A 25,155-nucleotide genomic window follows, 5' to 3' on the forward strand; every position below is an offset into this window, starting at 1 on the left:
CCCGGGACTCCAGGATCACACCCTGGGCCCAAGGCAGGCGCTCAATCACTGAGCCACCCAGGGATCCCAGGTGCAGGCTTTAGACCTCAGGTTTCCCTGGGCCCCAGGCTCAGTGCTCACTGCTTCCTGCGTCATCTGTGGGCTGAGGTGGTTCCCGCAGTGTCAGAGTCAGATGCTCACTGCTGGGGAGGGGCGGGGAAAACAGTGGGCTGCAGCCTCCTCTTCACCAGAATAGAAGCCAGCTGGGGGATGGGCTGACATAGGTGCTTTCCATTAACCATGAGAGCTAATGAACCCGGCTCTGACCTTGCACTTGCAGGAAACTGCCTTCCTCATCCTGCTATGATCCCAGCCCTGCTTACAAATGACTTTATTTACAGAACTAGGCAGCTGGTCCTGGATTGCAGTGTGCCACTTGGATTCGACTCTCAAGTCTTGAGGATCATCAAAGAGATAGGGAATGAAAGGGCATTTGCTTGTTTACACAAGCGTTGGACCATAGGTTTGGGGAGCGGGTGGGGATGACCCAGTATTAGTCATCAACAGCACTCAGGGCAGGGCTTGGTTTGCAACAGATGCCCACCTGACTTACTAGTTTGGTAAGTTTGTCACCTGGGCCAAGAGCAGCGCCATATGCACCATGATGAGGAAAAACCAGGTGAGGAAAGTCAGGTCTGATGACATGCTGAGCAGCATTCTGAAATGTGGGGTGGGGGTGACACCAATGTGACAAGACACGAGGCAGACGTTGGGCTTTGATGGGTGTGAAGAGCTGGAGACTGGAGAGTGGTGGCAACCCTGTCCCTGGAGTCTGAGCCATCGACACAACCAAGGGCTGATGAGAAGGGCAAAGGGAGAGGCCCTCCTGCTTCTGGTCGCATGACTCCAGATCTTGATGCAAACCCTCAAGCTCACCACCAGAGTGCTGAGGAGACCAAGCTCTAGAGTGCAGCAACAACCAGGGCACCATGTGGGCAGCTGTCTTTGAGGATTTAAGGGAAGCCATTTTTACAAAAGTATTTTGTAAATTGTAAAAGCCTGTGTCGGTTTCCTGGTTCTTGGTCCATAACCACTGCCCCAATTCTTCCTCATTCGTAGGCAATAAAATGGAAGACCTCTGCTCCATCATAGCAACCTACCAAGCTTGGCAAACTGCCACTGGAGGAGCCATCAAGAGGACATGCCCACCATTGACTGAGAGCAGGACCTCGGCAATCACACTCTCTCCCTGCCTCTGGGATGGACATTCTACCACCATTTCCACAGTGGGAGGTATTTCGAGGACATAATCTCCAGGGAGTAAGGACTGAATACATAACTAAAGCCAGTCAAGGCCTTTATGGAAACTTTTAAGATTCTGGCTGGCAGATGCGGACACCAACTTGTCTCGCAAGCACCCAAGACAACTGTCCTGTGAACTTCCTTACTCATTAAACTTGCCTCGTACCTATGCGGAGTGGCACAGGCACTTTTCTTGCCTTGTCTTTTCTTGCACATTCGGGGCTAGTTTGAGATTTCACCTGAGGAAAGTCTTGAGGCTTCAAACCAACAGGCTGATGGTTTTGCCAATGGAGGTGGCCTGACCTCAGCGGCCCCTGCAGCTTTGACCCACCACCTTCCTGATGCGGTTACTGGGAGAACTCTGTTGGAAAAGCGGCTTTCGCTTGTCCCTGGGCTCCTATGAAGATGAAACACCTGACCCAAGGTGGCTTTCTGACATTCTGGCTTCATAGTGACATTTGAGGGTGAGTTAGCTGGGATTCAGCTTCTCACAACATGGGAAGGATCTGATAAGCCTTGCTTGTGACATCTAGGGATGCAACTGACCTGCCCAAATATCACATCCATAGGGCTCTCAGTTCCCTGGTCCTGGGTCACTGGTGTCTGGCCCAGCGCCAGTTATTCAGAATCAATGAGGGAGGCTGTCATCATACCCACTGGGCAGAACCCAAGGCCGTTTTCATGGCTCTTACCAGCGTTCCCCTTATCACCCTTCCTATAAGTTCTGTCCCAACAGCCTAGCTATTTGGTCTGGACTTGGAAAACTAGATGACCCCAGCTGCTGACCTGACCACCTGCGTCACTCGGGGGACACTCCCAGGAGGACCCTGCTCTCTGATGAAGGGAGTCCTCCCTTCGCTGCCTGGATCCACCAACACCCTGGACCTGGCAAGACAGACTGGGCACAAAGGACGCAGGCTCTTATTGGACTCGAGACTATTGTCAATTTGACCTGTTTATCTTACAGGGTGGAGGCCCCCTAGCGAGGGGCCTTGCCCACATCTGCCCCGGGCAGACAGACATCATCGGACCTCTGACCATCCCTCAAACCTAGTGGTGGTCCTCCCCACTGCCGATGCAACTTTAGGGTAGAGCATTGTTATTCTGGTCCAATCAGCTGCTCCAAGAGTAACATGGTGGTTATGCTGCTGGCTTTCCAGGCCGTGTTCAGTTGGACAATGGTGTGCCTTTTACTGAGAAGCCCCTTGACAACGGGCTGATAGTCAAAGTAACTGTGGATCTTACGTGCTTCCTACCACTGTTCACAGGCTGAACAGCCTTCTCAAAAGTTCACTAACAGGGATTTTTAGTCTTTTCCCTCACCTCCTACTGGCCCACACACTCCCGTAAGCCAGCTTGGTCACCCCACGCTGCCACCCCTCCCCAGTATCCTCTCCTCTTGGCTACTTCCTAGTGATCAGGAGAGGAGGTATACAGATCTATTTTGGAAATCCCTGGACTTGGTGTTTCCTCCCCTCATAGCCTCATACTTGCCTCAGGCTGCTCTGTTATACCTCCTGTTGCAGCAAAATCTTGCTGCCAAAATGAGAGGGGGACAGTGCTTAGAGGTTCAAGCTTAATTCCAGCCCAACTACTTGGAATCTCAGATTTCCTTGGTCCTAGATTATGAGGATAATGACCACATGATTGAGCACATTGCTCACAAGTCCCACGTCCCACACAGACCAGAGTGCATAGTGGGCTTCTGTACAGTTGTAAAATGTTTTGTTCCTCCTGTTGGAACAAGGAGGGGTTTTGATTGGTGTGGTTCGGGACCACTGGCTCCGCTGGTGTTGATTACTGTGCCGAGAAGACAAGGTGCCCAGCTGGGACTCAGGGGAGCAGGTCTGTGGGAGGTGTACAGAGGGACTGTGCTCACCAGAGAGACCTTGGGCAAATGAAGAGACAGACCCCCACACTCTCAGAACAGAATGTGACATCTATAAAATATGTGTATGAATGTAAAAGAATATCTGGCTATGTTAGATGCACATCCCAGAAAGGTTGACAGATCTCTTGGCTAAATTTCTTATTCCTCTCAACAAAATTTTATGTCAATATGGGAAACTATAGATAGTTCATTCTTTATTAAGTCAGGACATATTAATTACCCTGGAATCAAGATCTGTTGATGATTAAATGAAAAAATTAATTCTACTTGATGCATGGCAGACAATAAGTTTTTTTTTTTAAGATTTTATTTATTTATTCATGAGACACAGAGTGAGAGAGAGGCAGAGACACAGGCAGAGGGAGAAGCAGCCTCCATGTAGGGAGCCCGACACAGGACTCGATCCTGGGACTCCAGGATCACACCCTGGGCCTAAGGCAGGCATTAAACCACTGAGTCACCCAGGAATCCCGACAATAAGTTTTATTTTCTTCCTCTACACAACTATTCTACTCTTTGCTGTGAGCTTGCCACCAAAAATAGGATTTATGATAGATGAAGTGCAGCTTATTTACTATTTGAGTTGACAGGAGGTAACAGGTGAATTTTAGAAAGCTTTGCTATCCTGGCTTGCTGACCTGCTTGCCCTCCTCCTTGAAGGATAAATGCACTCTTGTTCACCCTTATTTTTTAAAGATTATTTATTTAATTATTTATTTATCTATTTATTCATCACACACACACACACAGAGACAGAGAGAGAGAGAGAGAGAGAGAGAGAGAGAGAGGCAGAGACACAGGCAGAGGGAGAAGCAGGCTCCATGCAGGGAGTCTCACTTGATTTCAGGGCTCCAGGATCACACCCTGGGCTGAAGGCGGCGCTAAACCACTGAGCCACCTGCGCTGCCCATCTTTAAAAAAAAGTTTCTCTTGGTTTATGCAACTTCAGTACGTCTGTGATGATTGTCTGTCTCAATCTCTGCTACTAGACTGTAAGTTCATACAGGGCAGAGGACCTGTCTTATTCATCATTACACCCCTGTCAGCAGAGCGTGTGATCACCAAGAATCCATACATGGGCTCTGAATGTTTAGGCCTTCCACGGTCTCTATCACGTGAGCTCACCCCAGATTCACCCATCGAGATATCCTGCACCCAGAGATTTCAAACCAGCTTATAAGCATTTGGCAAATCTTGCTTTGTTATCTGCCGAAAAGTTCTACTCTTTGCTATTTTCCCTTGTCTACTAATTGACCTCTTTTCATTTGTATCTTTCTTCTGAAGTCTCAACTTGCACTGTGGGGTCCCTGCACTTCTGTTTGGGTAGGAGCTTACAGTGCCGTATGAAAGTAGGGAAAGAAAACCAGGACACTTCATGACATTATGTGGTCACTTATCCCACTGGGATAACCGGGTGAGGAAACTCTTATCTTCAACATAGACATACTGAACCATTCCTCAAGTGGGCCAATCTGTGGCAGAGCTGGAGCCCAGAGCAAATCCCACAGCTCTGAACTCTACTGGGGGATGCCAGCGTGCCCCAGGGCTGACAAACCCGAACTCTCACTCAGCAGAGAACAGAGAAGCACTACTAACTCCTTACCCAGTGTCTCTGAGGATTTCAGCTCCCTGTCCTCCTCCTTGGGGAACCCTTTCATCCAGACTTCAGTGAAACTATTATGTGGCCAGGTGCCTTGAGAAGAAGGCATGGGGTGCCCTTGTCTGGAAGACACCAGAGAAAGTTCTATTAAGGGAATAAATAAAATTATGAATTTTATTGGAGGGTGTTAAAAGAACAAATAAGTAAATAAAGATATGTTAGTATCTCAACTGAAATATAACAAAGAGAGCTTGACTATGTTTGTGCATGGACAGGATAGAAGCAGTATATTATCAGCTGTTTTTGTATTTTAGGGCAGGTTCTCTTGGACACACAGCTCTGCTTCTAGCAGGCAACAAATGTCCTCTTTCCTTCAACAAATATTTGAACGGACCCTACAGGCTTGTGGGTATGGACTACAGTGCAATGAAAATCTAAGCAGCTCCAGGACTAGGCTCGTCACAGGAAGGTACCGTGCTTAGATGCCCTGGGCAAACTCTTGCACTTGTGCACCAGAAACATGTGCACCGACCAGGGGTGACTGGGGGACAGAGAATGCTGAAGTCGAGGCCATGAGGTTGATGGGCAAGTGCGCTGGCAGTCCTCCAGCTCCCAGAGCCTGGGGAGGGACGGCCAGTGAGGCTGCAGGACACCCAATGGAGCTTGCTAACCTGCAAATCAAGTGTTTCAAAGGAAAAAAAAAAAAGAAAATGATCTATATGGGTTGCAGCTCAACATGGTGAATTAAAAAATATTGAGTAGAGGAGATTAAGTTATATGCAGTCTGTTTTCATGTCCATAAATCCATAAATCGGCAGTTGCACAACTATGTCACTTAGGGATGCATACATCAATGGCAAGTGCTACAGAAAGATGATGATCCGCACATGGTCAGGACAGTGACGCCTGGAGGGATGAGGAACAGGACGGTTCGCAGGGGTGAGTACATGGCCTTTAGCTCAGCCAGGTAGCGGGACCCATACAAGTTACTATTCTTCCAACTGTACACAGACATTTTCATTTGTATGTTCATTTCACATTGAAGAGAAAAAAATAATACAGGAGCAAAGGAAAGCATTGAGTGAGTCACAATCTCAAGGCTGGGGGTGGTTACAGCATTGCTCACACTCCATGCAGGGGATGGAAGGCTAGTTGTTGGCAAGGGAGATGATGGAATCAGGTTGGGCCAAACTAAGCCCTTCTTCAGACTTTTATTCTTAGCCACATGAGCTTGACACTGCCTTGCCATCACCAGTTGCGTTTATGCTAGATTTGGAGAAATGGGGCTGCTGACCTCACCAATGTGTCCAGCCTGAAAATCCTTGCAGGAAACATCGGCTTATTTTTAAGTCATCTCTATACCCAACGTGGGGCTCGAACTCAGGATCCTGAGGTCAGGAGTTGCAGGCTCCAGCATCTGAGCCGGCCAGGCTCCCCTCCAGTTATGTATGAGGCTGCTCTTTGGTCCCAGTCAACTCAAAGGGGTACCGCTACCCCATCGACCTGGGTTTCCAGGCCTCCTGCCCCTCATGCTCTGACAACACACATGGTTACAGGGCAGGGGATCCACCCCTAGGACATGGAGGTGGGAGGCCAGGGACTGCATGGGGTGAGCCTCGAGTGGGAGGCACAGCAGGTGGGGGTGAGGGCACAGGGGGAGAGCCAATAGTCTTACCCCTGAGGAAAAGCCTAGTGGATGCTGCCACCAGTGCAGTCGGGTGACCAGTAAGCTGCTGGTGCGGGGCTCCTGCCTCAGGACCAGCACAGCTTGAGGAGGGGTCTCATTTCCCTTCCTGATGCTCCACTCACCGACTCTCAAGCCCACCTTCCTTGCGTGTTGGTGTCTGGAGAGACAATGTACTGAAAGTGAAACCAATACATTTCATTCTGCTTGGTGATTACAACTCTCACTCAATGCAGGAATTTGTTTCCTGAGTTATGAGTGTGGGTTGGAAAGATGTTGTTTCCATGGGCGACAGAAAGTGACACATGGAGCTGGAACCAACCTGAGCAGTCACTACTTACTGAGACAACAGCCCTTCTTGCTCAGCGGGGCCTGGTGGGGCATCCCTCCCCGCACATCACCTAGGCGGTCACTACCCTCCGGCTCAGTGGGACCTGGTAGGGCGTCACCCTTGCATAGCACCTGAGTGGCCACCACATGTATGCTACCCAAGGGCAGGGACCTCATACTGGCCACATGGCACACACAGGACACTCTCAGGTGCAGTTGCTCACACAAACTGTGGGTTGCAGCATATGCTGAGGGCCTGGTCAGTAGTTCCCCATAAAGCTGTGACAATAGGCGGACCTACAGAGATCTCACGTGATAGCTTCCAGGGCTGGGAGTAGGGGGAGTGGTGGAGCATCCCTTGCTCAGCATCACTGACCAGGTGGGGACCCTGGACGTCAAGACTCCGCACCAGCAAACACTAGGTAAGTAAAACCCACTCTGCCCAGCTTCACATCCAGAACTGGTGCTCCAGAATCAGATACAAACATCCATGAACTCTGGGAGAGACAAGAAGGAGTACTGCAAACAAAAGTTCACTTAAGACACGTGATTTTATTACAAACGCACTGAAACTTTACTAGTCTTTTATTTTTCCTATTTGGCTTCGCAGAAAGGGCGGCATCGTTAAGAATTTTCTTTGATGTGGTTTTATAATGGTAATGGCTTCCTCTCTATTCTTTTCCATGAGAATGTTCACTTTAATCCGACTCTGACTGCATGGTTGGAAGAGAGGGTATACGGTAACACTTTCAAACTCTTTGGTTTCTTTCTCGGCTCTTGCACACCGGTCACGTGTGGGCCTCTGGCTCCGGCCTTGTCTCAGGACTCCTTCCTGGAGCCTCTGCTCCAGGACCTCTCTTCCCTGGAGCATGCGCTGCTGGTGATCTTTGATCTGTATCTGCTCCCGCTCGCTTACCTGCTTCCTCCTCTGTGTGCCCAGGACACCACGCTCTTCTGGCAGGATCCTCGGGAACTTTGTTTCACTAGGCCGTGGTAGGTGCCGGCCTGCTTTGTTCTTGAGCTCTCTGACCTGCCCCACGCGGTGTATGTGCCTCTCTATGTGCTTCAACTCCCGGTCAGGAACCAAGTAATACCGCTTCAGTTTCTCTAGGTTTTGGGTCATCCTTCCCTCCAATTTCTTTTCATGGCCTGTGTCTTGTTCTTTCATCATATCCACTATCCTCTTATTGTAATAGGACTCTGCCTTGGCAAGCCAGTAGTCGAGAGACAGAGCCTGCTCCCTGCACAGTGCTTCGTATTCCTCCTGGTACTTCTGGGTTATCAGCTGCCGTGCTGCCGTGCTATGCACACCACCTAGGTTCTGTCAAAGTGGGGCAGAGAATTTTATAATGCTTTCTTGGCATAATCACTGTGATTTTTACTCCCATCAATCCTATGTGAAACTGTGAGCTCTCAGAGCTGAATTACTGGTCACCAAAATCAACCACTAGTTTTAAAATATGTAGTGTTGGGCATTTTTCTTTTTTTTGTTGTTTAATTTTATTTATTTAACCACACACACAGAGAGGCAGAGGCACAGGCACAGGCAGAGGGAGAAGCAGGCTTCATGCAGGGAGCCTGATGTGGGACTCAATCCTGGGTCTCCAGGATCACGCCCTGGGCCCAAGGTGGTGCTAAACCGCTGAGCCACCCAGGCTGACCTAGTGTTGGGCATTTTGAACAGAATACTGTTTTGCAGGTATGGATATAGGTAAACATACCCACCAGGGAGGGGTCACCTGCACAGGGTTTTAAACCCAAGGCTACTTCTCCTAGCAGTTCCCAAGTGCACAACATGAAGATGATTTACCAGGAGTTTTTTCTCCAGTGGGGACTGTTGGTCTACGGCAATCCTAGGGTCTGGTGATGCTTTAGCCCAGGCCAAACTGTAAGATAAGAGAGCAGAGGTAGATTAGAGCGTGGGAGGCGTCAGGACATCTTCCCACACACTGACCTAACCAAACTGACTGACAAGAAGTCTGCCTCCTCCATGGGAAAGCACCGCACTACCACGGTGGAGAATCTGGGACCAGCACGTAAACCCTTCACAGAAAGTAGAAGCGCACATCTCCCGAGGACTCAACGTGAACCAGTCTGAGTCCCGAGTCTGGGGCCGGGAAGACATAGGCGGCTCCTTGCTACTGTGCTGCCCCAGCACCTCTCCATCAGACCGCTCTGCCTCCCAGGCTCTGTCTTCGGAGAGGTTTCCTGACTCCAGGGTTCGCAGTCCATCCTCCTTCTGTAGTTTCTGGGTCCGGACCCTCTCTGCCTCTATCAGCACATATAGCATCTCTGCCTTCCAGCCTTCCGTTCTGAAATTCTCTTCTTATCTGGTCACCCTGACTCTGTGTCCCTGCCTTACACTGCCAGTCATCCTTCATCCCAAATCCATGAGACCATTCCCATTGAGTCCCCTGGCTTGGCACTGGTTAGTGGTCCCTCTTCTCTTGTGGGTCAGGCTGACGGCAACACAAGTGAAGACTGCCAGCCTTTCATATGTCATCCCTAGTGTACTGTGAGTTTACCGTGAGGTCGTGTTGAAGCCCCTGGGGATGCCTGGCATTTCATCTCTGTGCCCTTCAGGCTCTTTATGGCAAGAGCGTGGGCTTTGAAGCCTGACAGGGCTGTCTGAACGCTAATCACACCACCTCTGAGGTGTGGCTCTGGGTAAGTAACAATGGGTCAGTCTCCTGGTCTATAAGATGGATGTGGGAGACAAAGGTCTGCTTCTCAATCTTATAAAAAACAAACATAAACTAGATTAAAGAGCCTGGGACAGACAGTGTAAGTCCTCAATAATTGGCAATGGTCTCTCCTCCACAGATCAAGCCCAAGTCTCTGTAAAGTCTTTCCGGACTATTCTACGTAACAGTGATTTTCCCTTCTTCTGAACACAACGTTTTTTAAACATTATTCCTAAGTCACTTGAAAACCAGCCAGGGTTTCCATGGTGATACCTGTATCATTTGTAACACTTTCATGCTGAAATTTAGACTGTAAACGGGAGGTAATCTATAATTTAGATTGACAAATACGATGTGTCTGTTACTGGAATGAGCCTGGTATCAGTTATTGGATCTCACTGACTTCCTGCCTATGTTCCTATCTGTCCGTGGACACCTATTCTGATATTTAACAAAGGTAACCGTCCTATTACTTTTCAGAACACAACCCAGCACGGTTTGTGTTCAGCAACGGTTTTTAGAACTCATCTTCTGGTTCCCTTGTCGCTGGTATTCGAGCACCTTTCTCCTTTGCTCCTGAGGTGCCATGTCCACGTTTTTACTGAAACATCAGCGAGTCCTCCTGGAGGTGCAGACACCATAGTCCTAGGCCCTGTGTGGGTCTCTCGTGGCGGGTTCCACCGTGTCCTTCGTACCCCTTGAGGTCACAGCATCCTTTCCAACGGTGCCGCCCCAGCTCCACAGACACTTGGAAAGGCCCGGGCCTCACGACACCGGCCCATCGGGATCGCGCTGGACTCTGCGTGGAGCAGCACTGCACGGTCACGGAGTCGGGAGCAGAGTCAAAGAGGTTAACAGGCTAATTTTAACGTTCGCGGTCTAAACGGCAGACCGCCCCCTTCGAGCCGGACAGAACGACGTCCTGCGGGGACAGGCGGACGGGAGCCACGGGGGCAGCGGCTCAGAAACTCCTCGTGCCCCGCAGACGGTGGTTACTGGCGAGCGGCCGCAGCTCGGCTCCCTAGCGACCGTGAGCCTTACGCTCGGGAACGGCAACCGTGCTCGTCACTCCCCGGTGACCCGCTGGGCGCGGCGGAGGGGGCCGGCCCCCAAGTCAGCCCCGGGCCTGGGCCGCCCGCCCCGCCCCGCCCCGCCCCCGGCCCTCGCCCTCATCTCCCTGGCCCGCCTGCTCCTAGAGCATGTCCTGGGCACGTCAGGCCGGCGGGGCGGAGCTGGGCCCACTGGCTCCGGGGCGGCGCGGCGGTGTTCGGGAAGCTCAGCAACATCTCCACAAGCAACGCTCCCGAGGTTGGGTCCCAGAAAATACGTATCCCCGGACTGCGCTTCTTCCTGATGGAGTGTCCGGAGGCGCAGCGGCCATTACCCGAGCTCCTATCCCGGCGTCGGCACCTCCGTCCGTCTCCCACGGCGCTCGACCCCCGCTCTGGGGCTCTCGGGGCGCCGGGCGCCGGATTGTGACGTCACGGCCAAAGGCGCCAGCGCCGCGCACAGCAGTCGGGGCGACGTATTGTGACGTCACAACCCCACAGAAGCCGGCGAGGCGGACAGCGGTCGGGGCGCCGGATTGTGATGTTACACCCAAGGGCGCCGGCGCGGCGGACTGCGGTCTGGGCGAGGGATTGTGGCGTCACGACCAATGGGCGTCTGCGCGGCGGATGCTCTAGCCCGCTCCGCTCGGCGGGTGCTCTCACCTGCCCTGGAGGACCGCACTACGCCGGCCGGTCCTCCCGCGGAGCCTCGCGCGTCCAGGGAGGAGGGCTCGGTTCGCGGCCGCCGGGGTCCCTGGACGGAGCCGGAGCTGCCCACCGTCGCACCCTCTGCGCCATGGACCCCGCGCCCTCCGGCTCCAGATTCCAGTCGGACCTGGACTTCTGTCCGGACTGCGGCTCCGTCCTGCCCCTGCCCGGGGCCCAGGACGCGGTCACCTGTGTGCGCTGTGGCTTCGGCGTCCCCGTGCGGGGTGAGGAGGGGGCGGGAGCGGCCGGGTTGCGGGGGGCGGCGGGGGGTCCGGGGGTGCCCGCAGCCAGCGCTTACCGCTCCGCAGACTTCGAGGGGAAGGTGGTGAGGACCCGCATCGTGTTCAACCAGGTGGGGACGGCGGTGCCCGCGCCGGTGCAGGAGGAGCCGGAGCTCCAGGGACCCGTGGTGAGTGAGTGACCCCAGCACTGACCCACAAGGAAGGCGGGGAGACATGCAGGGTTGAGTGCTGAGTCTGGGGTAACGGGTGTGCAGGAGGAGCCCGACCTCCAGCGACCCGTGGTGAGTGAGTGATGCCAACACTGATCCACAGGGAGAGCGGGAAGGGCTGCAGGGTTGAGTGCTGAGGTCTGGGGAAACAGAGGTCTTTGAAGCAGGGGTGCTGGGGAGAGCATGCAACGAGATTCCTGTAGGAAGCAGGGGTCATCCTGGCTTTCCCTGACCCCCCCCCCCCTTTGGTTGCCAGGTTGACAGGCGCTGCTCCCGATGTGGTCACGAGGGAATGGCCTACCACACCAGACAGATGCGCTCAGCTGACGAGGGGCAGACCGTCTTCTACACCTGCACCAGCTGCAGGTGTGCCCCCTCCCTGGCCCTCTGCCCTCTCCCTCTGGCCCTTAACCACACATGTCCTGTGACTTCCCTCTTGTACCCAAGAACCGGTTATTTCCTTTGGTCCTGTCCTCTTTTCAGGTAACAGGGACATTTGTGTTTTTTTTTTTTTTATTTTTGAAAAAGAACATTTTTGTTAGTTTTTTTTATAGCCAGTGAAGCGAAACTTTTAAGCTGTTGAAAGGAATGAGAACAGAGAGAAGGCAGGTATTTCTGGGTGGTCTGCGTGTTGAATCCTGCTGCTTGTTCCAGTGCTCTTGCTTTTATGAGAATCACCTGTGATTTCAGGAACCAGAGAGACCTGAACCATTTGAGAACTCCTTGTCTTCGGTGTTCTGTACTTTCACCACGCTTATCAAGACCTAGCTTTCGGGATCCCTGGGTGGTTCAGTGGTTTAGCACCTGCCTTTGGCCCACAGCATGATGATCCTGGAGTCCTGGGATCGAGTCCCGCATCAGGCTCCCTTCATGGAGCCTGCTTCTCCCTCTGCCTGTGTCTGTGCCTCTCTCTCTCTCTCTCTCTCTGTGTGTCTCTCATGAGTAAATAAATTTTTTTTTTTTTTTAAGATTTTGTTTTTAAATAATCTCTATCCACTGTGGGGCTTGAACTCAACCCCAAGATAACAGTCGCAGGTTGTGCAGATTCATCCAGCCCGGTCATAGGGTAGCTCTATTTTTAACTTCTTGAGGAACCTCCACACTGTTTTCCAGAGTGGCTGCACCAGTTTGCATTCCCAGCAACAGTGCAAGAAGGTTCCCCACTTCTCCACATCCTTGCCAACATTTGTTGTTTCCTGACTTATTACTTTTAACCATTTTGATCTGTGTGAGATTTTATCTCATTGTCCTTTAGGTTTTTAGTCCAGGATTTTTAGTTGTCTTGAATTTGAAGGATTGTTTCGGGGAGCTAGTCATCTACAATGTCATAAATAAAACTCCCTCCTTAATTTTTCACGTGAATGTTTGTCTTATACTGCTAAAACCTCTGTGCCTAAATATAATGAGTCCTTTCTTTCTCCATAGGTTCCAGGAGAAGGAAGACTCTTGATTTTCTTTCTGGGCACCTTATCAGTTCTCCCTCTTCCTTGAAAGGTGAGGGATATTGGGTTCTTAGATGCTTTGTCTATCCTGGTTGCAGTGCTTTGCTCCCATAGACAGAGATTATCATGTGGGCATTACCATTGTCCCTACAGTACACCTACTGTAGTTGAGTTTCTTTATCAAGGTTACGTTTTTCTATATAAGCCAGACATACCTGTTATTTATAATGTCTTGTTCCAAAAGGAATTTAAATGGATTTACAGAGAATATATTCTTTCAGTAAGTATATCAGCTACAAAAAATATAGTATAAATTAGTGTATGAGAAGGAAAAGGGAAAAAGGAAACTACCAAAGACAAAAAATGGAGGCAGGAATGAGACTAATATAAAAAGTAATTATGGGCACCTGGGTGTCTCAGTGGATGAGTATCTGCCTTCACCTCAGGGTATGATCTCCCGGGTCTTGGGATTGAGTCCTACATCCAGCTCCCTATAGGGAGCCTGCTTCTGCCTATGTCTCTGCCTCTATTTCTGTCTCTCACATAAATAAATAAATCTTTTTTTTTTTTTTAAGTAATTACAAGTATTCCATGACTAAATGTATTTGGTTCCTGAGTTTAGGGAAACAAAGCAGGAGCCCAGATGCTGGGAGATAAGCAGATAACGTAACCAGATGTGTCTGACGTGTGAGCTGGAACAAGGAGAAGTCTGATACTAAGGTTTACCAGTATATGCTGAACACATTGGACATTTTGAAAATTGTATTTTTTTATTGCTGTTGACATAAATGTATATTCATTGTGATAAATTCATATATGGAAAGGTAGAGTAAAAAATGACAAGGAATCCTACTTCAGAGAGATACTTTTTTTTTTTTTTTAAATGGGCTTTACTACGAATACAAGTTGTATCTTGCTTTTTATCACATTGAACGAAATTTTGTAGTCCGGCCACAATAAACATTCAAACTTAGTTTGGAGTCAATTTTTGCATTCCTTGGCTTGCACACTGCCCGGTCCTTTGTGTGTTCTGAGCTCTGAGACTTTCCCTGAGGTGTCTGAGCCCCGGGCGACGTAGTGGGAACTGATGGGACGGGCAGGGCGGACTTCCCTGAGCACTTCTGTCAACAGGCATCGTCCAGAGTCTCCTCCCCGGTTGCTGCCGGATGCCACCGCCGCCGGCGGCCCTCACCCCTCCCGCCGCGGCTGGTGCAGGCTCCCCAAGCTTTCCCTGCAGAACCTCATGCCTGCAGCACGCACCCGGCCTCACCCGCACCTGCCAACCAGGCCCCTTTGGCCATCTCTGCCCGACAAAAAGGCAGGTGCTCCGTGGACCGCAGCTCGGCCTCTGCTGTCGGTAGCTCTTGCGGGCCACTCGGTAGCGGATTTCACCGCCACGCCCCGCAGCCTCGCTCACGTCAGCATCTCAGAGCCCGCACGTTATTCCTACACCCTCGAGGCCCCCAGAGGACTGCGGGAGGCCGAGGAGGGGGAGGGGGATTCCCGGCGGCGCCTAAGGGAGCCCAGCCCTGACCTGGCGCTTGCACCTGCTGGAGCTCCGGGGCCGGTGCTCCAGTCCGGGACCAGGCGCCGCGCGGCGGGGGTCCCGGCGCCCGCACCACGCACCTGGGTAACCGCATCCCATACCCTGCGCCCAGGGACCTGCGCCCCGCCCCCGCGGCCCTCGGGGACCGCGCTCCTGCCGGGTCTCGGGCCGCGCCTGCGCAACGTCCGCTCCCCGCAGCGTCGCCTTCTCTGCGGGCTGCGGCACCTGCTCACCGTCACGTGACGGGAGAACTAGTCCGGCGGCGCATGCGTCCGGAGACCTTCGGCGCCAGGAAGGGACGGCGACGGCGGAGTGCGTCACACCCGGAAGCGGCGAGCCGGAAGTGGAGCTGGGCAGGTTACCCCGGGGGGAAGCGGAGGCCGAGGAGGAGGGGCCGAGGCGCTGGAGGGTCCTGGCTGCTCCTCCGAATCCGATCCCGATCCCGATCCCGATCCCGATCCCGGTCGTCTTAGAGCTCGGAGACACCGGGAAGGCCGCTTCCTGCCCCGCCGCCCTCTGCCCTCTCCGCAGCCTCAGCCATGGCCGAGGCAGGAGCCGGGCTGAGTGAGACCGTCACGGAGACCACCGTTACCGTGACAACTGAGCCCGTGAGAAAGGCGGGGGACGGTGGCGCCCGCGGCGGGGACGGGGACGGGCCGGGGGCGGGGGCGGGGGCGGGGGCGGGGTCAGGGCTGCGGAGGGGGCGGGCGAGGGCGGGGGGGCGTGCTGGGGACTCGGAGCTGGCGCGGGAGCCTAGGGGGACCCCGGGGGCAGGGGCCAGCGGTGGTTCCGTTGCAGAAGGCGCACCACAGGCTCAGAGTCGGGGCGGGGGACCCCGGGGCGCCCCCTGGGTCGGGAAGCACCTGACGGACGGCCGCCCGTGAGCGCCCCTCGAGGACACCAGGGCATGATGTGGGAGTCCGAAGAGGTGCAGCTCGGGACCGGAGTGCGCTGGGCTGCACGCCTTGTTGAGGGCCCTGGCAGGACCGGGGCGGGGGCTGGGTGCACGGGTGCGGGCGCAAGCCCGGGAGGGTCCGGGGATCCTCACAGTGAGCCGCAGGTGAAGGTTAGGTCCTGGGCGCTGAGAAAATCCTCCTCGAGCATTAGTCACACCGAGGCCGATGTGGGGAGGAGGATGGAGAGACGGAGAGGGTTGAGCTTTCCCTGGAAGATGTGCGGGGACCCTCCTAGGTTAGTTGTGTTTTCTCTGTCCACGAAGCTGGGATGGACACAGAATATGAAGCGGCAGAATTCCCCAGGGACCCGGAGGTCACACACTTGTGCGCTACCCCACCTGCGCCGGGCCCCTCTGCCACCCTGGGTGGGGCCTGATGGACTGGGGTGGGGGGTGCTGGGAGACATGACCCCCCAGGGAGGGATGAGGAAGGGACGGCCAGAGGGGACCAGATGGCTATGTCTGTCTTTCCCCACCTTCCAGGAGAACCGGAGCCTGACCATCAAACTGCGGAAACGGAAGCCAGAGAAGAAGGTAGAATGGACGAGTGACACTGTGGACAATGAGCACATGGGGCGCCGCTCATCCAAATGTGAGTGCTCACTGCCCTGCTGCCCATCCCCACCCCACCACCCAGCTCTGGGTGGGGGAGCCCAGGTGCCTCCTCTGTGCCCCCACCCCTCTTGGCCTTCCTTCTCACACCTGACCACCCTGAGGCCCCCAGCTGCTAACAGCCTTGTCACAGCCTGGGTGGTTCTCTGGCTTCGGGGACATGGATTAAGGTTATAGGGGAGACATGGAAGTGCCTGGGATTGGCAGGTTTGTGTGCCTGAGCCCCAGGGGCAGCGGGGCTAGAGAAGCTGGACCCTGGAAGGAGAAGGAGCCAGTGCTGACACCCAATAGGAGTACAACTGATTATATGTTAACTGGTGCTCCTTTCCTGGGCTCCTCCCTCCGAATCCAGGTTGCTGTATTTACGAGAAACCTCGGGCCTTTGGCGAGAGCTCCACTGAGAGTGATGAGGAGGAAGAGGAAGGCTGTGGTCATACACACTGTGTTCGGGGCCACCGCAAAGGACAGCGTCGTACAACCCCAGGACCAAGCCCCACCAGCCCTCCGCAGCCTCCTGACCCCTCCCAGCCCCCTCCAGGGCCAATGCAGCACTAAATTCCTCTCTCCCCCACCACTCCTGTGTTTGTCTGGCCCTGACTGTATTCATGTGGCTACCTGGGGACTAAACCCACATGGTTTGATCCCTCTCCAGCCCTTCTCCCTGCTCCTCTGCCTGACGGAGGGAAGATAGGAGGGTCCACAGAGATCCTGGAATTCTAACTTGCTGCTATTCCAGAGCCCAGACTTTTGGGTTCCCCCAGCCCTCGTTTCTCCTTCCAGTATTCATCCTCTGCTCTCCAGGGATTCAGGCGTCACGGTCCTCGTCTCTCCCCTTCGTTCTCACTGCCAAACTACCTGTCCTAGGATCCAATTATCGTGTGTGGCCCCTTGCATTCTTTCCTGGAGTCCCAAACGCTGAAATGGGGTTTTCAGCTGCCCCGGCTTTCACTGCCAGGGTCCCTGTCAGATTGGGGGCAGTGTTCCCCAGCTATGCCTGTTAATCCTGGCTCAGAGTTCTTCCAGTTACATATTTATATCACCCGAAGTCCTCGTCCTTACCTGTGGGATCCAAGGTCTCCCAGGAGACCTGAGGGCTCCCGGCAAGCTCCCGACCCTTCCCCTCTCCTGTCCTCCTCCCTCATGCCCTCCAGAGGAGCTGAGGGAGAGAGGTCTGTGCTTTCTCATCTTTAATGGGAGATGCAAAAGGAAACAGGTATGGCCTCTTCTCACCCTTCTCATAAGATAAAGGATTGCCAACACTTGAAGACTGGTCACTTAGAGCCAACAATCTCCTCCGTCTTCTGGCATCAGAGACCAATCCTACACAGTCCCAGGGCCCTGGGTCCCTGAGAGAGGAAAGAAAATGCAGGGAGCACAGAGAAGGGGCATGTCCCAGACAGTACCCTCATCCTCCTGCCTTCCAAAGCCCAGATGTCCAGCTCTCTGCCCTTCCCACTCCTTACTGGGATCTTGACATTTTCTAGGCCTCTGTGCCATGCACAGTTGCAGAGATGAGTCAAATCCATACCACCACTGAGATCTCATTTATTGCCACAGATGCACAAAATAAATAACCCAACATCACAAAACGTGTTTAATATGGGCCCATTTATACATATGTGGAAAGATGTGAAGCTATATACAAGGATGAGTTTGGGGGTCTGGGCCATTCCAGGTGGAGGAAAGGAGAGGTAGCACCATTTGTTCCTTACTATGAGCATGTGCAGGGGGAGCCCTAACAAGGTCCCAAAGTGGAAAAGACTATGAGCATAGGAAGCAGTCACCATGGAGTAGGGCTGGCCTATCCCCTCCTAGAGGACACAAGCCAGGCCAGAAGCCGGAGCCCTATAACTGTGGAGGAGGACCAGGCCCATCTGGAGAGGAGGCAAGGTGGGGGCCGGGAGTAAACTGCTGCGGGTACCCATCCTGTCTACCTGGTGGCCAGGGCTGGGGTGCTGGGTAGGGATCAGGTGGGAAGGAGGGAGGGGACAGGTGGATGTGCTCCCGGGAGGAAGGGGGGCTCCCTGGCGCAGGAGGAAGCCTCCCGGTGGTGGTGGTGGTGGTGGTGGTGGTGGTGGTGGTGGTGGTGGTGACTCAGCCTTCGGCTGGCACAATGCGGAGTGTGGCGTGGGCGTGGCGGGTGCAGAGCAGCGGGAAAACGCGCTCCCCCAGGGGGCCCGGCCCCTGGAAGGCGAAGAGTAGGTCTAGGGAGTGGCCGTCATAGAAGGCTACGCGGCCCCGCTCCCAGTCAAGGTCTACGCGGATGCGCCGTGGCACGGGCCCTGCACCACCCAGTGGGGTGGGGTCAGGGGCGGTGAGGGCCCACAGGCGGCCGCCGCGGCCCTCCACAGCCCACACGGCCCCCGCGGGGCACAGCCCCACGCGGCCCTTGCGGCGCACTGACTCCCCGGCCGCGCCCACGGCGTAGCGGCCCTTGGCTTTATCCTCGTCCGCTTCGTCCTCCCCAGAGGAGTCTGGGCCGCAGGCGGCATCCGCGGTCTCCACCTCCCAGCAGTGCCGGCCAGCCCCAAAGCCCTGTGCGCCCAGCACGGCCGGGAGCTGATCAAAGCGCGCAGGACCATCCGGGGGCGTGGGGGTCCCCGGGGGTGCTAGTTGGACGCTGCGTCGGTCGGCGGAGACAAGTAGGCGGCGGTGTGCAGTGCCCGGGTCCAGGGTCAAATCTGCTGCACGAAGAGAGGCGGGAGAGAACAGCTTGAGGGGCTGGCCGAAGGGGTTCCTGGCAGGATGAGCCCGATAATGTGCAGCAGAGGGCCTCAGGGATGCCCCACGACAGCTCCAGAGGCGTGGAGGGCCAGAGTAGGGGAAGACAGGTGGAGGGCAGGGCCCAGTAGCGCTCAGCCAGCACTGATCAGCCACTCCAGTGGACCTGGACTGGGAGAAGGACCTCGTTGGTGGGCAGGGGGCACAGTGTGAGAGCCAAGGAGAGGTTGCCTGTGTGTGGGCTGGGAGAAGAGTGAAGCTGTCCACCTAACCGGAGGAGTAGACTGTACCCTTACTGGGTGCATCTGGGGGTGGGGGTGGGGAGCTGGCTCAGCAGGATGGGAAGATGGTTCTGAAGAAGGATGGAGAGGAGACCCCCAGCCCCATGGGGAGGTATGAGTGCACTAGCTTCTTGTTACAGTGGGGGAGGAAGAAAGGGCAGGTGGTGATAGCTAAAGGGACCAGGAGTATTCAGAGCCATGTATGTATGGTTTGCTCTTGAGGAGAGGTTTTTCTATTGGGTTGCTAGAAACAGTCTGGGTTTGGATGGGATGGTGGGTGACGGAGAGGGTGGAGCATCTTTGGCAGTTTTGTTTCTTTTAAGATTTTATTTCTAGGTCATCTTTGCACCCAAGGTGGGTCTGGAACTCACAACTGTGAGATGGAGAGTCACAGGCTCCACCTGCTGAGCCAACCAGGCACCCCTCCAGGCAGTTTAAAGAAGGGACAGGGCAGCTGCAGTCATGGGGATGGGGGTGGGGGTTGGGCAACTCCTCAGGAGCTGCAGGGAAGGCCCAGAGCCCTAGAAGCAGAGAGATGCAGAAGCAGCTGACCTCTACGGCTGTTTGTAAGAGTTGCAGGCCGTGGTGGACACTGTTAGAGGTGTTCCCCTCAAACAGATATGCAGCAGTCTCCCAGGGCCTCAGAATGTGAACTCAGCTGGAAAGAGGCTTTACAGAGCTCATTCAGTTAAAGTGAGGCCGTTAGGGCAGGCCCTAGTCTGATAGGACTTGTGTCTTTACAAAAAGAGGAGGTTTGGACCCCGAGACAAATGAGCATGGAGGGGAAGCAACATGAAGACGACACAGGGAGAAGGCACCCCATAGGCCCTGGAGCATCTGCAGCTCCCAGACGCCAGCAGACAGGCCCCATCAGATTTGCCCCCACAGCCCTAACGATCCAATCCCGCCAACACCTGTGTTTCCATCGTCTATGTCCAGAACTGTGGGACTGGGATCATCTGCTGTTGCAGCCCTCAGCAGGTGGTGCTCTGAGGGCTGCCCTAGGACGCCAACACGGACATGAAAGAAGTCCTGAATGTGTTAGAGGGAGAAGAGAGAGCACACCTGAACTAGACTCTCACTCAGCTGGGCCCCGCCTGCCCTCCTTACCTGCCAGTCTGTGGAGCATGTTTTTGACCACTGGATAGTCTTCGGGGAGGTCATCATCTGAGTTAGATGACTTGGGTGTTGGGACATCAAATCTGGACAGATGAGGGAGAAGGTTCAGGAAATCAGGAGACACCGTCCGCCCTGATGCCCACCCACATGTCTGGAGCAGGAAGGGGTGAGTTCCCATCCAGAAGACCTGTCCGTGAATGTGAATGTGGGCAGAGATGTGAGCCCATGGGGAGGGGATGGATGCAGTCACTGGTAGTGGAAAGGAAGGGACAGTAAAATGGAACTCACCTCCTCCACGTCTTCCTTACATCCTGGGATGGGCAGAAGAAAACATGGATGTGAGCCCTGAGCATGGTGCTGGGGGGCTCTCCCCTCTTCCCTTTCCTTGGGGAGCTGGTTCTCAGTGGCTAAGATCCCTGGCATCTCTGGCCTCTTTGTCCCCCTGTGCCTCCTTCCTCTCCATCATTGTCCACTGCCTTTGTTTCCAGCCCATTTCCCAGGGTTCTCCTTCCCCAGCCTTCTCCAGGACTTGTTTCTGCCCTCTTACCTTCCGGAGTTCTCACCTTTCCCTGCTGCCTCCCCCAGCCTCATTCTATCTTTATATACCTTCCTGAGATTGTCCCTCACCCTAGACCAAACACCTGGAGCCCCAGGGCTAAGAGTTGGTATAAAAGCCTTATAACAAAGCTGCTTCCCTTCTTGCCATAAAAGCCCAGTGGCGTTTATTGGGCCCTTTGCTTTGTGTCTGTCTACACTGGCCAAGGAGTTGGACCTCGATGTGTCCTGGGGTGCCATGGGAACAAGAATGGATGCTGCCCGCCCCCCTCCAAATAAATATCAGGCCCCCCTTCCCATCACTGTCTCTCAGGTATGACTGGAGCACACCTGCAGTGGTGAAGGGAGGAGAGGAAAGAGAATTTGCCTAATGATGCCAATTACACCTGGACTAATTAGGTCTGTGTAGACTTCAAAGTGTGGAAGCAAGACTGGAGACTGGCTAGGCTGCTGGGAAGAAGCCAGTGAGAAATCCAGGACGCCTGCGGGTCTGGCAAGGGACTGGCGCTGGTGGGTAGCTGGTGGGTGGCGGGGAGTTGGGGCGGAGAGGGGTGTGGCAAGGGGGGCCAAGGGGAGTGGAGAGGTGCAGAGATGCAGGAAGTGAGGAGTGCGGGGGCGCAGGGTGTGTGGGTCTCCCGGGCCCTGAGAGGGGGAGCCGGAGATCCAGTAACAAGTAGGGCCCAGAGCGGCTGAGGCCAGTGACCGGAGGGACCCCTGGACGCTACGGGGGAAGGAGGGTAGGGTGTGGATCTGCTTTCCCTCTATTCCATATGCACCCCCCCACACCCCCCGCCGAGCCTAGGTCTGATTCTAGGCCGTCCTCCTCCTGGCCGCGGCCACCTGGGCTCCCTCCGGGTGTCCATTCCCCGCGCGTCCCCCGCATCTCCCGCGAGCCCTGGCGTTCCCGCGGTCAGCGCAGGGGCTTAGGTGCCGCCCCCTGACCTCGGGGTCAGTGGCACCTCCTTCCCCCGCTCGACCCTTCCCGGCGCCTCCCCCGGGACCTGTGGCCAGCCGCCCGCCACCCCCCCATCCTGCCTCGCCACCCCCTCTCCCCCGTCCTTTGCATTCCTCTGATCCGTTCCTTGCCTAAACTTCCAGAAGAGCCCCGCCGCCGGGAGCCCCCGCGCCTAACCCCCGCGGCGGCAGGTCACCCACCGGGACCCCGCCTCACCTCTCCGCTCGGGTCCAGGCAGCCCATCGTGGGGATGCGGCCCCCTCGGCGCCTCCCCGCGCGCGCCCCGGGCTCCGCCAGCTTCTCGCGCAGCCCCCGGCTGATGCGCACCTCCACCGCCAGCCGCACGTTGGACCTCAGGCTGCGGCGGGGACACGGCTGGCCGCAGCAGGGGCAGGCGGGGGGTGGCGCGGGGACCCCGGCGGCGGGCGGGGCGCCCCAGCGGCGGGCCAGGCACGCGCGGCAGAAGCTGTGCTCGCACGCCAACAGCACCGGGTCCTCGAAGGGACCCCCGCACAGCGGGCACGTCGCCAGCTGCTCCAGACGCTCCACCAGCCCCGGGCCCAGCTCGGGCGCCTCCATGGGGAACGCGCGCCCGGGCGTCCGGCCTTCCGCGGCCTCCCGCGCCCTGGGCGGCCCTCGCCTGCTGCTCGCCGGCTGGACGGCCCTCGCTGCGCCCGGCGCATTCACTGCCTGACGCCCTCCGGCGCCCTCCCGAGAAAGCCTGTGTCTCCCAGCAGCTCGCTGTCCACCGCCCTCCCGGCCGCATCGGGCTTTATAGGGGGAGGAGGTCCCTGAGGCAGGTAAACATCAGGTCTTGCGCAACCCCTCACCTGCTTCTCTGGCTTCCCTGCTGAGGTTTGAAGGAGGGCGGCGGGTGGGGAATGGGGTGGAGGAGGGAGAGGACTTCTGGGGCCTGGAACCGAGGGGTAGTAGGGAGGGGAAGCTCCTGGGGCACTAGGCCTGGTGTGCGGAGGGCAGCCCCCTGTCCTCCCCTGGGCCTGCCCTGGGCCGGTGGGCAGGGTGCCCTAGCCGCTTGTGGTATGTGTGCCTGCATGGCCAGGGCGTGAGTCATCCCCAGCTGCTGGCACACCTATATCTGGAGGCTCCTGGCTCCTGTCTGCTGTTGTCGGGGTGACACTCCTGTCCATCGCCCTGCCTTACCTATTAAGGGCTGAGGAGCTCGCTCTCTGAGGCTGTGGGCAAGGGGCGGAGCAGGTGTACTCCTGCCTGGCCCAGTGGGGGCACCTCTGGCTGGCTCCCAGAGCCTCTCCTATTACTGTCTTCCCATGTCACTCTTTCTAGTCCTTTCTCTCAGTTTTTCCTGCTGTATGTTCTCATCTCTACTCTCTTTCCTTCTTCTGCCTGTTCCCAAGGGTTATCTCTTTGCAAATCTCTTGGTGAACGGCAGTGCGGAGAGCTGGCATTGCCAAGCTCACACAGCAAGGGAATAAGCAGCAGTGGAGCCCATCCCAGATCTGATCTGAGCCCTTGCTGGGACTCTACCCTACCCGTCTCATTTCAGGTCCTGGAACTCCCTTCTGCTTTCTTTCTCTCCTCATCCCCACTACCTGCACGTCCTTGACACTCAAACTGGACACCCTGATAAATCTACACAAACACACATGTGTGTGCATATTATCCTGGGACCAGCTTCCCAGCTTATGCTCACCAAGCAGGAGCCCGCAAACGTGACGAAAACCCAGTACATAAGACAGGCTTTCACGCTGCCATCCATACAGTAATGGTCCCCCAAAGATGTCCACAATTCATTCCTGCAACCTGGGAGTGGGTTACTAAGCTGGCAGATGGGATTCAGGTTGCTAATCAGTTGAGTTTAAAAGACAGAGATTGTTTAGGACAATCCAGATGGGTCCAGTATCAACAGAAGCATCCCTAGAACAGGAGACCAGCAGGCACAGGAGAGGCAGGATGCATCCTGAGCCTGCTGTGGGACTTAGGACTGTGGGAGGGGCAGGGCAGAGGGAAGAGGAGGTGCTGGGTTCCTGGAGGAGCTTCAGGATTGTTGCCCAGTGGTACCCACGTTGAACTCCGGAACCACGGAGGTGCTAGGTGGTGAGTGCTGGGGTTGCAACTTCCTATACAGGTTGCAGATCACCTACGCTGTAGCGGCAAATAGGAAACCACCACACGTGCTTCCCCATTTGCCCATCCCTGATCCTGTGGGACTATCTGCACTACTTTTTTCTCCCTCCTCCCGTTGCCACTGTCTCTGGACATCTGTGCCTCTCCTGGCCTTCCTGTCCATTCTCTGGAGTTCCTTTCCTGTGGATGGCTTCAGTCTCTTGTTCCATTTGAAACCTCAAGTCTGGGTCTCCTGGGATGGCTGGCACAGTCACCTATCCTCTCCAGACCCGACATGACTGTGTCCATCTGTCATTCGAGGCTCAACCCAAACAGAACATACTTGGGGATCCCTGGATGGCTCAGCGGTTTAGTACCTGCCTTTGGCCCAGGGTGTGATCCTGGAGTCCCAGAATCGAGTCCCACATCAGGCTCCCTGCATGGAGCCTGCTTCTCCTTCTGCCTCTCTCTCTCTCTCCCTCTGTCTGTCTCTCATGAATAAATAAATAAAATCTAAAACAAAACAGAACATACTCAGGAGAGGATATCACTCAGCACCATGTCTGAGGAGTTCTCCACAAGGGCACTGACTGTCTCCTCACCCAGAGTTACTGTCCTCCTGGCAGTGTCACCACCTGAAATGATCTAGCTGTGTTTTGAGCTGCTTCTCTCCAACAAAAGGCAGTTTTACTGGAGCAGAAGGCTGGCCTTCAGGTTGCGGTCCCTGAACTTGGAATGGTGCCTGGCGCATGGCAGGTCTCGGCAAACATACATGCAGTCGTGGAATTGGCTGTCACCACGTGGGTGAAGTGAGAGGGACTTCTGACAGACTCTGCAGAGACCTTCTAGATGCTGGCCATAGTCTTACCCCTACCAGCAGATCTGCTTCCATGGCTGAGGTCAGGTTGTGCCGGGGGTGTTCATGTGGTAGGGCAGGTGGCATTTAGGGGCTCAAGAGCTCATGGTCCCATTGTCACATGCCTTCTGTCAGCAGATGCTGAGGCTTTGCTCTGCCCATGAGGTGTGGTTCCAGTGAGCTCACACCTAGCAGTTCTAGGATACATAGCACGGGGAACAGCCTTCGCAGGTGAATGCGGCCAGGATGTCTCACTTCCTAGGACTCTCTCCCTCTCACCAGAATCCTTGACAACCAGGCTAATCCCTCATTCTATCTGCAGAGAGCTGGATGGGTGGACGTGCCTGTTGGTG

At 55.2% G+C, this 25,155-nt stretch overlaps 4 protein-coding genes and 1 non-coding gene across 17 annotated transcripts in view; 3 read left to right on the forward strand and 2 right to left on the reverse strand.

Moving 5' to 3' along the window:
• Positions 1-7,318: 7,318 nt before the first annotated feature.
• On the reverse strand, positions 7,319-10,989 carry LOC112674482 (putative uncharacterized protein ZNRD1-AS1). 6 transcript variants are annotated; one of them, XR_003145433.3, is made up of 3 exons: positions 10,855-10,989; positions 8,597-8,672; positions 7,319-8,107 (listed from the first exon to the last, which is right to left on the reverse strand). XR_003145433.3 is itself a non-coding variant. In XM_025470940.3 (3 exons), exons 1-3 carry the CDS (start codon positions 10,109-10,111, stop codon positions 7,364-7,366), a joined length of 900 nt encoding a protein of 299 aa, XP_025326725.1. In that variant the 5' UTR covers positions 10,112-10,631; the 3' UTR covers positions 7,319-7,363. The 6 variants fall into 6 exon arrangements, 4 of the variants coding, with proteins under 4 accessions (XP_025326725.1, XP_025326727.1, XP_025326724.1 ...); XR_003145432.3 differs by lacking the exon at positions 10,855-10,989 and adding an exon at positions 9,944-10,631; XM_025470940.3 differs by lacking the exon at positions 10,855-10,989 and adding an exon at positions 10,032-10,631.
• A 71-nt stretch (positions 10,990-11,060) lies between these two features.
• POLR1H (RNA polymerase I subunit H) lies at positions 11,061-14,093 on the forward strand. Its single transcript, XM_025470943.3, has 5 exons — positions 11,061-11,451; positions 11,536-11,636; positions 11,935-12,044; positions 13,104-13,172; positions 13,743-14,093. The coding sequence occupies exons 1-4, from the start codon at positions 11,061-11,063 to the stop codon at positions 13,126-13,128; spliced, it is 627 nt and encodes a 208-aa protein (XP_025326728.1). The 3' UTR covers positions 13,129-13,172; positions 13,743-14,093.
• Positions 14,094-14,948: 855 nt separating this feature from the next.
• Positions 14,949-17,822, forward strand: PPP1R11 (protein phosphatase 1 regulatory inhibitor subunit 11). Of its 2 annotated transcripts, XM_025470945.3 has the most exons (4): positions 14,976-15,274; positions 15,465-15,594; positions 16,105-16,213; positions 16,586-17,822. In XM_025470945.3, exons 2-4 carry the CDS (start codon positions 15,574-15,576, stop codon positions 16,786-16,788), a joined length of 333 nt encoding a protein of 110 aa, XP_025326730.1. In that variant the 5' UTR covers positions 14,976-15,274; positions 15,465-15,573; the 3' UTR covers positions 16,789-17,822. The 2 variants fall into 2 exon arrangements, with proteins under 2 accessions (XP_025326729.1, XP_025326730.1); XM_025470944.3 differs by lacking the exon at positions 15,465-15,594 and having other exon boundaries at positions 14,949-15,274.
• Positions 17,759-22,630, reverse strand: RNF39 (ring finger protein 39). Of its 4 annotated transcripts, none has more exons than XM_049106063.1 (4): positions 22,081-22,630; positions 20,643-20,665; positions 20,346-20,541; positions 17,759-18,914 (listed from the first exon to the last, which is right to left on the reverse strand). In XM_049106063.1, the coding sequence occupies exons 1-4, from the start codon at positions 22,628-22,630 to the stop codon at positions 18,328-18,330; spliced, it is 1,356 nt and encodes a 451-aa protein (XP_048962020.1). In that variant the 3' UTR covers positions 17,759-18,327. The 4 variants fall into 4 exon arrangements, with proteins under 4 accessions (XP_048962020.1, XP_048962019.1, XP_048962021.1 ...); XM_049106062.1 differs by having other exon boundaries at positions 17,759-18,917; XM_049106064.1 differs by having other exon boundaries at positions 20,346-20,437; positions 22,081-22,443.
• The window catches only part of LOC112674447 (uncharacterized), a 51,249-nt gene continuing 48,618 nt past the window's right edge, over positions 22,525-25,155 (forward strand). For all 4 annotated transcript variants that reach the window (XR_007408497.1, XR_004812264.2, XR_004812265.2 and 1 more), the window contains exon 1: positions 22,525-22,664. This is a non-coding gene — a transcript (uncharacterized LOC112674447). The remainder of the gene's footprint in view (positions 22,665-25,155) is intronic.

The sequence above is a fragment of the Canis lupus genome, chromosome 35, assembly GCF_003254725.2.
Source record: "Canis lupus dingo isolate Sandy chromosome 35, ASM325472v2, whole genome shotgun sequence".
Lineage (NCBI taxonomy): Eukaryota > Metazoa > Chordata > Mammalia > Carnivora > Canidae > Canis > Canis lupus.

Bases quoted from the DNA above. Each gene is read 5' to 3' on its own strand.
- LOC112674482 (XM_025470939.2), bottom strand. From the start codon at position 9,076: ATGCTATATGTGCTGATAGAGGCAGAGAGGGTCCGGACCCAGAAACTA. The intron at 8,673-8,852 runs GTGCGCTTCTAC...CTTATCTTACAG, and splicing joins ACGTTGAGTCCTCGGGAGAT to TTTGGCCTGGGCTAAAGCAT. The intron at 8,108-8,596 runs GTAAATCATCTT...CCACTTTGACAG, and splicing joins CACTGGAGAAAAAACTCCTG to AACCTAGGTGGTGTGCATAG.
- POLR1H (XM_025470943.3), top strand. From the start codon at position 11,061: ATGTTACACCCAAGGGCGCCGGCGCGGCGGACTGCGGTCTGGGCGAGG. The intron at 11,452-11,535 runs GTGAGGAGGGGG...ACCGCTCCGCAG, and splicing joins CTTCGGCGTCCCCGTGCGGG to ACTTCGAGGGGAAGGTGGTG. The intron at 12,045-13,103 runs GTGTGCCCCCTC...CTTTCTCCATAG, and splicing joins TACACCTGCACCAGCTGCAG to GTTCCAGGAGAAGGAAGACT.
- PPP1R11 (XM_025470944.3), top strand. From the start codon at position 15,206: ATGGCCGAGGCAGGAGCCGGGCTGAGTGAGACCGTCACGGAGACCACC. The intron at 15,275-16,104 runs GTGAGAAAGGCG...CCCACCTTCCAG, and splicing joins TTACCGTGACAACTGAGCCC to GAGAACCGGAGCCTGACCAT. The intron at 16,214-16,585 runs GTGAGTGCTCAC...CTCCGAATCCAG, and splicing joins GGGGCGCCGCTCATCCAAAT to GTTGCTGTATTTACGAGAAA.
- RNF39 (XM_049106062.1), bottom strand. From the start codon at position 22,630: ATGCGGCCGGGAGGGCGGTGGACAGCGAGCTGCTGGGAGACACAGGCT. The intron at 20,666-22,080 runs GTGAGGCGGGGT...TGCCCATCCCAG, and splicing joins GCCTGGACCCGAGCGGAGAG to GATGTAAGGAAGACGTGGAG. The intron at 18,918-20,345 runs GTAAGGAGGGCA...CTCTTCGTGCAG, and splicing joins CATGCTCCACAGACTGGCAG to CAGATTTGACCCTGGACCCG.